Source organism: Engraulis encrasicolus, unplaced genomic scaffold (genome assembly GCF_034702125.1).
Source record: "Engraulis encrasicolus isolate BLACKSEA-1 unplaced genomic scaffold, IST_EnEncr_1.0 scaffold_106_np1212, whole genome shotgun sequence".
NCBI lineage: Eukaryota > Metazoa > Chordata > Actinopteri > Clupeiformes > Engraulidae > Engraulis > Engraulis encrasicolus.
Genome location: NW_026944537.1, coordinates 122,679 through 137,500, shown reverse-complemented (window position 1 = coordinate 137,500; position 14,822 = coordinate 122,679). Strand labels below are relative to the sequence as shown.

The 14,822-nt window shown below is 44.9% G+C and overlaps 3 protein-coding genes across 3 annotated transcripts in view; 1 reads left to right on the top strand and 2 right to left on the bottom strand.

The window, feature by feature from the left end:
• The window catches only part of LOC134442004 (uncharacterized), a 6,730-nt gene extending 357 nt beyond the window's left edge, over nt 1–6,373 (top strand). The window contains exons 1-11 of the mRNA XM_063192367.1: nt 1–255; nt 1,293–1,416; nt 2,108–2,402; nt 2,515–2,797; nt 2,985–3,159; nt 3,266–3,342; nt 3,931–4,111; nt 5,001–5,249; nt 5,340–5,511; nt 5,699–5,847; nt 5,951–6,373. The exon at nt 1–255 is cut by the window's left edge and continues 357 nt beyond it. Of these exons, the coding sequence (XP_063048437.1) occupies nt 1–255; nt 1,293–1,416; nt 2,108–2,402; nt 2,515–2,797; nt 2,985–3,159; nt 3,266–3,342; nt 3,931–4,111; nt 5,001–5,249; nt 5,340–5,511; nt 5,699–5,847; nt 5,951–6,129 (2,139 nt within the window). The 3' untranslated portion in view covers nt 6,130–6,373. The remainder of the gene's footprint in view (nt 256–1,292; nt 1,417–2,107; nt 2,403–2,514; nt 2,798–2,984; nt 3,160–3,265; nt 3,343–3,930; nt 4,112–5,000; nt 5,250–5,339; nt 5,512–5,698; nt 5,848–5,950) is intronic.
• Nucleotides 1–14,822, bottom strand: part of LOC134442011 (tumor protein p53-inducible protein 11-like) — a 73,187-nt gene that overhangs the window by 5,052 nt on the left and 53,313 nt on the right. The gene's annotated exons all lie outside the window — the stretch shown is intronic.
• On the bottom strand, nt 6,134–8,322 carry LOC134442005 (P2X purinoceptor 7-like; the record flags this gene model as incomplete). The annotated part of the gene is made up of 4 exons (XM_063192368.1): nt 7,857–8,322; nt 7,468–7,537; nt 6,618–6,772; nt 6,134–6,272 (listed from the first exon to the last, which is right to left on the bottom strand). Coding segments are annotated over exons 1-4 (471 nt in total), but the record flags the coding sequence as incomplete, so codon positions are not given.

The window sequence follows — 14,822 nt, the reverse complement described above, 5'->3', positions numbered from 1 at the left end:
GCAATTTGTGGCACTAAAGCATCGACATCGATGCATTTCTTGCCCAAAAAGGAGGATGATCGGAAGAAATGGCTGGAGTTCATCTATGGGACATCACAACCAGCTAAATATAACAAGACGCTAGTGTTGTGTTCCACACATTTCCAGGACAGCGACTTCACTAACATGGGGGAATATAGCCGTGGCTTCGCTACAAGGCTGATTCTACGACCTGGGTCAATACCATCACGTAGAACAGGCACCAGCCCACAAGCGGTAAGTCGTGGATTATGAAGTTTTGCATCCAGTGTTTTGTTACAATAGGCTAACAACATGCTTGTTTCGTTCTGTGGCAGCCTGATATGGGTAGAATTAGAGCTACATAGCCACAGCCACTGACTGGCGTGTGTCTAGCTCCAGTTCTGTATCAGCACGATAGTGACCAAGCTAAGTAAAACAAAAAAGAATGTTTTATGCAACTGAGCCCTTTTTTGAGCTACTGAACTCAGATTAATCCGCGCAGTACACCGGAGTGTGTTCAAACGAGTAAACAAAACGATTGTGTTTATGTTTCGCCCCTTTGCCCTGGCTTTGAAAGTGCTTCTTGCTTACTAACACGCCCAATTTGCGTTTACCTGTTGTATAACGTTATACTCCTCATTCGTTTATGTTTCGAAGTCACGAAATGGTGGCAAAGCTTTGGTTAGTGTAGGTATTTTTGAACTATCGGGTGATTGGCTTTAGCTGCCGCGCACCGAGAGTACAATCACTGTCTCCAGATCGCCATTACGGATGGTCGCGCAGGCACTCGAAGATGGACGCAGCTGTGCTCATTTCAAGGGTCATTTCCAAATAACACACGCAGACATCCTGCTAAGTGTCCATAAAGTTCATTGAAAGCGACTCCCCGTTGCCCGCGAGTCAGATAAAATATCCCTGGTTTTAGACTATGTAGCCTACGTTTTTCCAATTGGCAATGCGGGACAGAGAAAGATAAATACTTGTGCGCCCTGCAAAAGTCCCAGTAGAAATCGCAGGCAGATGTTCTATGCAGACTGGACGATATAAAGCACATTAATATACACGCCTTTTAACACGAATGCCGTTCTGATTGTCTGAGGTGTCAATGGTCGATAATCTCCCTGAAATGAGTTTTTGGAACTTTGGATGTCTGCACACGTGTACCTAGTTTCTAAACCTGTGTTTCTAAAACTGTTCCAAAATATTCACCACAGCTCACCTATGTGTAATTGCAGTCATTGACACATTTGTTATGCTAATGCTTTGGGGACCCGTTTTCTTTCTGTCTACAGAGCACATCTCAAGTACTGAGGCCACCTTTTACCCATGTTGCCACTCAGACAGACCGACCTCGCCGTTCGACGCGCACTACTCAGGTGTCAATGCGTACATTAGGCCCTCACATGAGAAGCAAAGGTTTGTTGTTTATACATTACATTTTTGTTTCAGTTTCTGTATATTTCATTTCTTTCTTGTGAGGCAGATCATTATGAATTGAAGCAAAATGCTATTCCAGAATGTGTAGCTACTTGCAGTTACTATAGGCCCTACTATACTGCTCCTTTCTGTATGTTATGGCCAGTGTTAGGCAAGTTACTCAAAAGCTGTAATGCATTACGGATTACATGTTACTGTCTTTTCCAAATCCCTTACACTACACCATTGCTATATTTACACTACTTTTACATTAATTTAGTTACTCTCATAAAAAGAATAGGCCAAGATATAGATCTGGTCATTTATTGCAGTGTGAAGCAATCTCATGAGGCATGCATTTTTCACCTCCAACCCCGGAGGTGTTTTTGGCAGCATGCAGACTAAGAACTTCCAGGTTCAGGAATAGCTTCTTTCTGGCCCACCACACTGTATACCCCTAAAAAACAGGTCATTGGAATGCATTTGTAATTTCAGTTATTTAATATTGTAACTAAGTAACTATTACAGATCCCCCCCCCCTGTAGTGCCTTGCATTACTGCAATACAGCAAAAAAGTGCAGTAATTAATTACTTTTTTAATGCATTACTGCCCAACACCCAGGTTATGGCATTGCAGTATGTGAAAGTGTGTAGTGTCTTCTGTCAGTAACACACATTTTGTTGACTGTAGAAGTCCAATTTGATTGCGACATCGACACAAAGAAGTGTGAAAGCAAAGGAGTAGGCACTTCTGATGCACCATGGGGCCCACCATCCTCTACACCCATAAGGCCCGTTCAACATCGCCCATCTAAAAGACCTCGGGTGGAGGAAGAGGAGGAGGAGGAGGAGGCCACCACCAGCGCTGCTGCAGCTGCTGCTGACGTCACTGACACCCTCTCATTACCTGATCCTGATCCTCACGATCCAACATATGACCCTGCTGCACAGTCGATGACCACGCTAACAGAATCGTCACAGCTTTCGTAAGTGCTTCTGCATGTTCTCATCAGACATTAATACACACATTTGTATTGAAGAGTTTATTGTCAAACTAATGTTCTCTCCCCTTCTCTTTCTCCGTCTTATCTGTAATAGTGACAGCTTCTCAACATCAACAACTGGTCACACCGACAAAAAATACATAGTTTTTGAAAAGAATATCATGGAACTCTTCCAGCGCTGTCCAAGGTGCAGCAAGTCACCAGAGTTGAAAACATACAGGCGAGGAACATTTTTATCCATCGACCAGATCTGCCACCACTGTGAGTTCTTCAGACAATGGAAGAGCCAGCCACTAATTAAGAGCACACCAGTAGGCAACATCCAACTGTCAGCAGCCGTATATTTCAGTGGATCATCATTCTATCAAGTGCAAAAGGTAAAGTATACTTTTTTTAATTTCAACACCTTATGGATTTTCTGGTGTAGTTTTTGAATAACTTTTTCATAAGTAACTCATTGCTTGCGTAATGAAATAATAAAGCTTGTATTACCCCATGTGGCAGGGTTTACCAAAACTAGCTGCCTCAGTCTTTTATTTATTACATATATATTTTCATTTATAGATGTTTCAAGCCATGCGCCTCCAAAACATCAGTTACTCAGCATTCCGGAGGCATGCAAACCGTTTCCTTGAGCCGGCAGTGATTCACTCATGGCACCAGCTTCAAGACACTGAAGTGGAGTCTCTGAGGCACAAAAAAGTCAAGCTTGGCGGGGACATGAGGGCAGATTCACCTGGTTAGTTCTTTCCATCTGTCTATCTGCACACATCATGTATAACTGTTGCAATACGGACCCAAATGTGTGATGAAATTTGAATAACAGCCCTGTTTTTTATTTGAAGGACACTGTGCCAAGTATGGAACTTACAGTCTTATGAATCTGGAGACCAACAGCATCATTGACCTTCAACTAGTACAGGTTAGTGGGCACTTGTGTATAGAATGATGGACATTGTAAAAAATGGAGCTAAGTAAGCCCCCGGTAAAGGACTGTATAATAGGGCTGGTCCAGGAATACAGTAAGCTACACAGGTTGTCCGGCCAGAACGCACAGCAGGGTGCCGAGCCAGGGGGTGTTCCCAGTAGGCCAGGACCTACCTCTGGAGCCGGAAGGTCTGGTTGCTGGGCCAATCACTGCCTACCCACACGCTTGGTGCATGATGGAAAAGTACCAGGTCTGTAGGTCAGTGAAAGGGTCTGTAAGTCAGTAGCAGGGGGAGCAGTAGAAGGGGGGGGTTGCAGCATCTCTCTCACAAACAACGGGGGATGGGCTGAGTGTTGAGGTGTGAGAGTGACCAGAGAGAGGAGAAAGGGCCTAAACTGTCAGTCACTGTGGCCAGGAGGCACAATTCTGAACAGACATTTTTACACAATTCACATTGCCCATTATCTGCTTTGTTTTCACTCTCACTGACAATTCTTTCTCTATAACTCAACACTACGTCCTAGGCAAGATATATAAGCTTTGTGTTAAGTCAATATATACTTCCTTTCTATGTGTTCGCAGAGCAATGAAGTCGGTGGGAGCCACAATATGGAGAAAGAGGGACTCACAAGAGGACTGCAGCTGTTGGAGTCGAAGGGTGTGGCTGTGGACTACATTGTCACAGACCGTCACCCCCAGATCCAGAAGTTCCTCAGAGACCGCAAGATAACACATTATTATGATGTGTGGCATTTGGAGAAAGGTCAGTACCTTATGGGTTACAAAGTGCATTTTTAATTCCACGTAGGATTCTCATATGTATGACCATGACGAGCAGGGGTGGATTAGTGAACAGGCCTATGAGGCCCCAAACGGGCAGGCCAACTTGGCCCCGCGGCCAACACCCCAAACCGGCCTTCAAAACCACATTTGCCATACTGGTCCTGGTATAGTCCCTAGGCCAAGCCAGTTCCGGAGGGCCAAGTCCCTAAGAGGCTATGCCAACTTGGCCCCATGGCCTCGACCCAAACCACCGTAGCAATAGTTATCTTTCCAATTATTTGAGTTCATGAGATGCTACCATTGATTGTGGTTGCTACAAAAAATGACTTCTGTGTAGGCATACTTACCGTTAGGTGGATTCGGCATTTAAAGTTGCGCTTTTGGGCTTATAGTAATCTCAGCATAGCATCACGTGTGTGGCCATGTGACACTCATTTTGTCATCTCAACATCCCAAATATGAGGGAGTGAGTCGGGTTGCCATTCCTTGCCCTGAAATTTATAAGAATGCAGGTAATTGCATCTAAAAACATTTTCACCCACACCCCCCTACACAAATTGTCTACCCATCCACAGCACCCTCTGGCAAAAATGTGTTGCTGTCCCTCTGCGCACACACTACATACGTTTAAAGTTCTATAGCACCCGAACTCTATAGCATGGGGGACTGGGGTGTATCATAGTCTCCCATTACCTGCTAGCTGTGAGCACTGTGTGTAGTTTTCTTAGCATGTCTGATTAGCAGGGTCAAGATATGTTTTTTTGTGGGGGTATGGGGGCCAAGACGGTGTCTGGCCCAGGGGGCCATAATTTCTTAATCTGCCCCCGATGACAAGTGTGAAGTACACTAATACCTTTTGTGACTCTCAGGTCTGTCCAAGAAGGTGGCAAAAGCAGCTAAAGAGAAAGACTGTGAGGTGGTGAAGAAGTGGCAACGAGGGATCAGCAACCACGTGTACTGGTGTGCAACATCCTCCTCCTCTGGGCCAGAAAAACTTGCCAAGTGGAAATCTGTGATGAACCATATGCAAAACAAACACGAGCACGACAACCCCATCTTCCCGAAATGCCTCCACCCTGACCGCAATAGCACAGACCGCAAGAAGTGGTTTAAACCAGGTACTTATTGTTATACTTTTATTATGAACTCGCCGCATGTTGTGACAATGCCTTTTGAAGAGATATTTACATTACGCTTTATCTTTTCAGGTACCAAAGCCATACAGAGGATGGAGAAGATTCTTGTTAACAAGAGGGTTCTCAATGATGTGGAGAAACTAAGCTCCCGGTACCAAACGTCAACTCTGGAAGCATTTCACAGCCTGATGTTGCGGTTCACACCCAAGAATGTGGTCTTTCCTTTCATCGGAATGCTGTGCAGGTACTATATGTTTGTAAATGCCAGCCTTTTCAACATGTTTGCAGTAGTGCCAGTGACACGAATAGCAATGTCTAAATCTTCCAAAAAGAAATGTGTTTTCCTACTCGCAAAGCATTGTTTTGCTATGGTTATGCCCAATTGAGGTCACAGGGCCACTAACCATATGCTTCTTAAATTTGATTTACAGACACTATCTGGCAGCACTTCACTTCAATGAAAATGCAGGGCGGACCCAGGCAAGAACCACAAAAGGAACCTTGAGATACAGCATCCACTACCCCAAGGCCAAAAAGGGAGGATACTCTGTGAAGCCAGTGAAGACAAAAGCAACATACCGTAAGATTTCACAATTGTTTTAATCTTTTCACTGAAAAGTTACATTTGTAACAAAATATTTTTTTAAAGGATATACATATTTACACTGAACAATATTTCCCAGGTTACGTGCACAAGATGATGAGTCTGTTGTTCGAGGAGGTCATCCCAAACCCTAAGCCGTACTTGGAGGAGCTGGAAAAGATTCCTGTTCCGAATCCCCTGTCCTCAGCATTCCACCACCCTCCACTGGCAGAAGCTGTAGAATCCTACAGATCCCGCTTCAATCAAGGGCAGCCCTGAAGCCTACATACTGGCCCTCCGTGTCCGGAAACTCCTGCCTGATGCGCCGAACGACACATGCCGGGATGACAACGCGGACTTTTCTCCCCAGCCAGCCCCAGCACCAACTGACGAAGCATCTGTAGGCCAGATGCCGGCATCGTCTGGAAGACAAAGATTGTTGTATACACTGTTTGTCAATGTTGTGCCTTTGCATTTTTTTTAATTATATGTAACATTTGTAAATAAATTGCTCGATTTCTTACAGGAGCCCCCGGTGTTATTTCTTTTTCATAAATCACTGTGCACAGATATGTATGACTTTCAGTCTGGAACAATGAGTAATGATAAACAAAAATTGTAGTGATATGTAGTGATGTGTAGTTTATGGTGTGTTTTACAATAGAAGTGACTGCTTTTACTGCCACTTAAATAGTGCAGTGAGTATAGTACAACTACAGCATGCCTGTGCACACCGTTTTAACTTTGAAGATTTACAGAACGAGTACCTTTGGTAGCCTCTCACTCGCAGGCTTCCGTGGTCTGTCCGGAAGTCATTGAGGGCTTTCTGCAGTGCATATATATTTAGGCACACAGGTTCTAGTCCAGGGTGTTGGCTCATGCAGGCAACAGGGGTGATGGTATCGGTCAGTCTTGTCATTACCTAAAAAGTTGAACATGAATGTGTATCATTTATCAACGACAAAGGCTACCCATCATCACACAAGTGCAGAGGTGTCCAAAGTTTAAAAAAATATATATAGATATGTTTTTGGTACCTATAACACTAGCACATGGCATAACATAGTTGTTACACCATTTACTCCACTCCACCCAATGAGAGACAGTGATGTTACTGAAAAACACTGAAACCCTTTTGAGCCAACCGTTTGCTGATCATAACGGAAGTACATGGATCTGCTTGCTTACTAAGACAAGTTACCTCTTGTGTTGGAAATAAACAGTTTATGTCTTTTTCATTTATACTTCAAACATGTATTCTGCATAACATAAGCATCTGAGTATGATGCATATTGCTCACCAGTGTTGGGCAAGTTACTCAAAAACGAATGCATTACTGATTACTACTTGGGCAGCATGCAGACTAAAACTACCAGGTTCAGGAATAGCTTCTTTCTGACCCACCACAATCCAGGTCATTGTAATGCATTGCAACTTGAGTTAATAGCATTGTAACTAAGTAGTAAATGTTACAGCTTTTTGCCCTGTAATGCCTTACATTACCGCATTACAGCAAAAAGTGATGCATTGTAGTAGTTCGTAACTTTTGAAATGCATTACTGCCCAACACGGTTGTACACACAAGATTTTGAGCAAGAGATGAAAAGTCTATCGTACCTGGGGAATCTCACGGCAGCAAACGTTCTCTTCCTCCAGTGGCATTCTTTCACAATTGTCGCATGAACACCTAACAAACATGAATGGTATTAGACAATTTCTGTCTTCATATTGGTGTAATATTACCGAATGATCATTCTGTGTTGGTGAACTGTTATCTGAAGACAAGCACACTACTTTAGAGGAGGAATTAAGCAGGAAGACCCTTTCTGGTTGTAGTAACATCAACATACTAAAAGATTACAAAGACCAAACGCTTACAGAATCAGACCTTGGTCACAACATTGTTTATTATTATTATTAGAAAGCATAGTTGAAAGCGATTGTTAAAACGCTAAGCATACTTGTTGTAATAACACGACAAGAATAGTAATAAACATTGAGATTACCATTCCGAAACGTTCATAGTCAAACGATGAGGAATCGGTTCCTCCTCCACCTCTCCATCGTCCTCTGACTCAGGATCATATATATACGGCTGTATCTCTGAAGACATGTTGAGATTTTAGTTCCAAAAACAATGTTTTCCAGCAGACGGACCCAAGTACCGGTAGGCTAAGCTAGCTAACAGCTTGTAGCTCCCCAAAGTTGTACATAGCGCGAGCGGGGGAGGCGGGTTCATTCATTCATGGGAGGCAGCCAATCAGAGAGACCTCATTATCACGTCACGCATATTCATGAGAGGGAGCCAATCAGAGACACCTACTTATCGCGTCACGCATATTCATGAGGGTAAGCCCTGAAAGCCGGAAAACCCTGTCGTTTCTGAACAAGCCATTTTTCCGGCCCTAAACACCAGCTTGAAACAAAATAACCACAGCGTTTTTTTAAACGGGACCAACGCCTAACACACTCAATAACATTGGGGAACACGGTAATATTAATGAAATAACGTCGAGAGGCGATCTTTAATGTAGATGCGGCTGTGTGTGTGTGTGTGTGTGTGTGTGTGTGTGTGTGTGTGTGTGTGTGTGTGTGTGTGTGTGTGTGTGTGTGTGTGTGTGTGTGTGTGTGTGTTTTTCTTGCCATTGTCAACATGTTATTGAAGGTTATTTTCAAATGTGAAGTGCACTCGAACAATAATACTTTTGATATTGTAAGAGCCATATTGGAGAAAAGCATTTAATTTTGGAATTAAGAATAATTATTTACATATATACAGTAGAATTGTTATTTTCTAAGAATATTATTTTGATACACCATGTGTAATTTCATTAAGGAAGAGATGTTATTTAATTCATTATTTGGATAAGAGAATGTTTCGTCACTAATGTGTAATGTGCACGAGACGCAGCAGTATATAAAGCGTGACATGCGTCATTTGTCATTCAGAAGGTCGGGTGGTGGTGATACAGTTTTCTGACCGTCAGCGCACGTCAGCGCACGGCACATGGACATTTAGAACAAGAAAGAACCACCGACCAGTTAAGCTTTACCACTTAAGAGACAGACAGTGAATTCTTTTGTTGTATGTTTTATTTGTAAGTAAACTTTTTAAACTTAAGGATCCTGTGTCGGAAGATTTGTCGCGTCAGACTCGTTGCTTATTCACCCGCTCCTCAGGTGGCATACATTATCAGAAGGAGTTGCCACTACATAAAGTCAGAAAACTTCGCCTGAAAGTCAAACATTTCGCCTGGAAGCCAAGAAAACGTCCACAGAGGGTCAGAGGACTTCGAAAGAAGGACAGAGAAGTTAACTGGAGCAGCAGAAAGGCTTCATTGGAAGAGGGATTCCGAACGGAGCCGTTGGAAGGAGAGAGAAAGTTGAGAGGAAAAGTTTGGAGAGGTGAGCTGTGGCTAAGGCTAATCCGTCCATTGAAATTGCCTGTGTTAGCCTGCTGATGCTACCTAGCTTAGCTGCCATTGCTAAATGCTGAGTCACTTGCTCTAGCGAGCTGAAGTCATGCAGTAAGAACGTGATGTCTCGTGCTCGTTCATTCACGGATGTTTAAACCCATCTACTGCTAAGATAATTACTGCACTCTGAAGAATTTGAAAGACATAAGCATTTGATGTTGAAAAAGTTCGACTGTTTGGACATTTGTTTGTGAATTGTGCACTAATTAATTAAGATGGCTGACAAGTTAGAGAATGACCAAATGCCCGCCGATGATGGCGCCAAGAGGGCACCCAAGCCCACTGAAAAGGCATTGCAGGATAAGCTGCATAGACTGATTGGAACTAGGAAAGGAAAATTCAGCAAGCTCACAACTAAAATGAACGAAATAGATGAGCTCATACAAAATAATGGAGATGTATACAGAATACAGGATCTTTTGCAAAGTGATGTGTGCTTCATGCATAAAGAAATAGAAGACATTAATGACGCCATAATTCCTTTACTGGATGAGGAAACAAGGAAAACTGATCAGGAATGGTTCAGTAACAAAGTAACTGCAGTAAATGAATATATGGAGAAATCTTTGGACTGGGTCAGTCGCCAGCGACAAAAAATAGAACATGGGCCAGAAACACATTCAGAGGTTTCACTGCAAGATGACATAAATGCCAGTGATAGCATTTCACAAGTCAATTTACAAGATTGCAGACGCAAAGTAAAAGATGGCGCAGCCTCAAATGTTTCAAGAAGATCCTCAGGGAGCTCAATGTCAACTGTGCGTGCCAAAGAGCAAGCAGAACATGCAGCGCTTTTAGAAAGAGCAGCTGCAATGGAGGAAATGCAAGCCTTGGAGCTTGAAGAAGCGAGGCTAAAGGCTAGAAAAGAGAAGTTGGAAATGGAAAGAAAGCTTGCAGAGTCAACTGCGAAATTGAAAGTGTTGCAGTCATATGAAGATGGGATGAACAGCTATGTCTCCAGAGCATCGTCTAGACACAAAGTGAAGAAGGAGGAGGAAAAAGATTATAGTCTACCACATTCAGTCGGAAGAGTAGCACAGAGCTCTGGTCTTGGTGTACACCAGCAAGTTGGTAGCAACCAAAGACAAGCTACAAGACAAATGAATGATGACAAAGACCTCCATCAGGTGCTACAGAGACAAAGTGTCATCACAGAGATGCTCGTTAAGCAGCATAACCTGTCAAGCTTACCACGTAAAGATGTTCCGGTGTTTAAAGGTGACCCGCTCACTTACAAGTCGTTCATAAGGTCATTTGAACACGCTGTTGAGAGCAAAGCTGACACCTACGAAGATGTGTTCTACTACTTGGAGCAGTACACCAGTGGGGAAGCGCAGGAGCTAGTCCGTAGCTGTGAGCATATGCCTGCTGAAAAGGGCTACAAGGAAGCCAGAAGGCTACTGAAGAAACACTACGGCAATGAGCTAAAGATAGCTAACGCTTACATGGAGAAAGCATTGAATTGGCCTAGCATCAAGCAAGAAGATGGCAAAGCACTCAATGCTTACGCGCTATTCCTGACGGGCTGTAAGAACACAATGGGAGACTTGGAGTTCATGGAAGAAATGGACAACCCCACTAATATGCGAGCTGTCCTGTCTAAGCTTCCTTATAAAATGCGTGAGAGGTGGAGAGTAATTGCTTTTGAAATTGAAGAGAAGGGAAAAGGACGTGCAAGATTCTCAGCCCTGGTTGACTTCATTGATCGCCAGGCGAAGATCGTCACAAACCCCCTATTCGGAAGTGTGTCAGAGCCTCATGCAACAAAGGAAGGAAAGAACAAAAAGGATTTCCAATTCAAGAAAAGTAGTCCAAAGGGAAATAGCAGTTTTGCTACAGGCGTTGAAGCTCCACAAGAAGTAAAAGAACAAAATGTGACAGTGAAGAAAGCCAATGTAGCTTTGCAGAAGCCTTGCGTCTACTGCCAAAACAATCACACTCTAGCCGAGTGCATAAAAATTAGAGATCAACCACTCCAGAAAAGATTGGATTTTCTTAAGTCCAAAGGTCTGTGCTTCGGATGTCTGTTCCCAGGACACCTCAGCAAAGAGTGCAAAAAGAAAGCAAAGTGTCAAATCTGCTCACTAAGACATCCAGACCTGTTGCACATGGAAAGGAAAGAAAACAGTGCACCAGCTGACCAGAAAAATAGAGACAGCACGCCTACTGAAAGAAAGAAAGAAAGAAGACAGCTCTGAGAGTGAGGAAATCTCCAGTACATGCATGTCTGATGAAGCTTGTGCCTATATTGGGGCCGGAAGGAAATGTGCATTAGCCGTTCTGCCTGTCAAGGTCAAATCGAAGAAGAGTGATAGATACGTTACAACGTATGCATTTATGGACCCTGGCAGCACCGCATGCTTTTGCACTGAGGACCTGCAACGAAAGCTGAAGCTCAAGGGCAGACGAACGCAAATCCGTCTCAACACCATGGGCTGTAGCAGGGCAGATGACAGCAAAGTCCTGAACACGGTTGCCCTGTCAGACTTGGAAGTGTGTGGTGTGGAGGAAGATGTTTACATAGACCTGCCCAGGGTATTCACCCATGACTTCATTCCAGTGCATGAAGAGAACATACCTAAGCAGGAAGACATTGCGTGTTGGCCTTACCTGAAAGACGTGTCTTTGCCTCAGATCAACGCTGAGGTCGGCCTGCTCATAGGCACCAACGTCCCGAAGGCTATGGAGCCACGGCAGGTGATTCATAGTGAAGGAGACGGTCCGTACGCGGTGTGAAGTGCCTTAGGATGGACGTTATATGGATCGCTACGAAGTCTGAAGATGGAGAGTGAGACTGATGAGAGCCACACAGTCAATCGTCTGTCAGTAGTGGAAATAGAACAGTTGCTGAGGCAACAGTACGACGCAGACTTCCCAGAGCGTGACTGTGAAGAGAAAGAAGAAATGTCACAGGAAGACCACAAGTTCATGTCTCTGGTGAGCAGCTCTGCTAGACTGGTGGATGGGCATTACTGTGTGAGCCTGCCATTGAAAGACGAGGCCATCAAAATGCCAAACAATCGCTGTATTGCAGAACAGCGCGCCAACAGCCTGAAAAAGAAGTTGAAAAGACACGCAAGCTTCCATGAGGACTACAAGACGTTCATGAAGGATGTCATTGACTGTGGATATGCTGTCAAGGTCCCCAAGGAGCAGCTGCAGCGTGATGATGGCAGGGTGTGGTACATTCCCCACCACGGGGTGTACCACCCCAAGAAGAACAAGATCCGTGTAGTGTTTGATTGTACAGCAACGCACAGAGGAGTGTCTCTTAACGAGCAGTTGCTGCAAGGCCCGAATCTTACCAATACACTGATTGGCGTTCTAGTCAGATTCCGTCAAGAACCCGTGGCATTGATGGCAGATGTCAAAGCCATGTTCTATCAGGTTAAAGTGCCTGAAGAGGATGCAGATCTTCTACGTTTCCTGTGGTGGCCGGAGGGCAACCTGAGTGAAGACCTGGAAGAATTCAGAATGACCGTTCACCTTTTCGGTGCTACGTCTTCACCCAGTTGCTCATCTTACGCCTTGAGGAAAACGGCCGAGGACAACCGAGGAACAACAAGCCCAGAAGCAGCTGACACAGTTCTCTGCAACTTTTACGTAGATGACTGCTTGAAGTCAGTCCCCACGGATGCTCAAGCCATTCAGCTCGTGAAGGACCTGAGAGCACTGTGCGCCTTGGGTGGCTTTCAGTTGACGAAGTGGGTCAGTTCCAGTCAGGCTGTTCTGTCGACCATCCCCGAAGAAGATCGTGCAACTGGTACGAAAGACTTGTACTTAAGCCACAACATTCCTCCCATGGAGCGCGCCTTGGGCATCCAATGGTGCACCATCTCAGACAGTTTCAAGTTCGAACTGAACGTTCCCGACCGGCCTATGACAAGGCGTGGGATTCTGTCTGTAGTCAGCGCATTGTACGACCCCCTAGGATTCTTGGCGCCAGTTATCCTGCCCGCGAAGCAAATCCTAAGGTCCCTGTGTGAAGAAAAGTGTGGCTGGGATCAAGAAATCAAGGACTGTCATGTACGCAGATGGCAAGAATGGTTGACAGAGATGAATCTGTTGGAAGGATTCACAGTGAGAAGATGTGTGAAGCCAGCAGCCTTTGGACCTGTGCAGTCAGCACAATTACACCATTTTGCTGACGCATCAGAGACTGGCTACGGCACCGCTACCTACCTGCTCATGTCAAACCAGGCTGGGGAGAGGTGTTGCACTCTTTTGATGGGAAAAGCAAGGGTAGCCCCTTTGAAACGTGTCACAATCCCACGGCTGGAACTGACGGCAGCAGTGGTGGCTGTGAAGATGGACCAGATGTTGCGACGCGAACTGCAGGTGCCACTCCAAGATTCCATCTTTTGGACCGACAGCACCACAGTTTTGAGATACATTGCGAATGACCACAGTCGCTTCAAGACGTTTGTCGCAAACAGGGTCACAGTGATCAGAGAGCACAGCCTTCCATCCCAGTGGCATTATGTAAAGTCCGAAGACAACCCTGCAGACCAGGTGTCAAGGGGAATGAAAGTGAAGAATTTCATTGAAAGCAAGACTTGGTTGCAAGGCCCAAGTTTCCTCCTGAGGCCTCAGGAAGAGTGGCCTAACTTGCCTTTCGTGAAAGACCAGCCCCAAGATGACCCTGAGGTCAAGTCCTGTGCTGTGAAGGTTGAAGAGGAGGGACAGGAGAAGGTGATGGCTCTCAGTAAGCTCATAGAGTACTACTCTGATTGGACAAGGCTGAGAAGGGCAGTGGCGTGGCTTTCAAAGCTGAAGCAGTTGCTGCTGCACCTACGAACAGAGAGAAAGATTTTCATGGACAAAATCAAACAGTCAGAGAGCCAGCCAAACCAACAAGAGCAGCTGGCTAATGAGCACATGAGAAAGTTTAAGCTGACACTTCAGCCTGCGTCGCTCACCATAGAAGATCTGGAAGAGGCTGAGAACGAGCTGATAAGGGTTAGTCAGCAACTAACTTACCCAAAAGAAATTGTAGCTCTACGAACAAGTGGACATGTGAGAAAGAGTAGTCCAATATACCAATTGGATCCCTTCCTGAAAGATGGCATCGTGCGAGTTGGTGGACGTCTCTCCAAGCTGTCAATGCCAGAAGAGACAAAGCATCCCGCAATTCTCCACAAGAAATCCACGATCGCTACTCTCATCCTGCGGAACGTCCATGAGGAAATTGGACATTGCGGACGTAACTACATGCTGGTCAAGCTGCGCACCAGGTATTGGATACCTCAAGTGAGTTCAGCAATCAGGCGCATAATCTACAAATGCACTGTCTGCAGAAGGCGCAAAAGTAGACCAGGAGAGCAGAAAATGGCAGATCTGCCATTGGATCGAATCACACCAGATCAGCCTCCGTTTACGAACGTAGGAGTGGATTTTTTCGGGCCTTTTGAGGTCAAGAGGGGACGAAGCCATGTGAAGAGGTACGGCGTACTCTTTACCTGCCTCACCACAAGGGCTGTCCACATCGAGATTGCC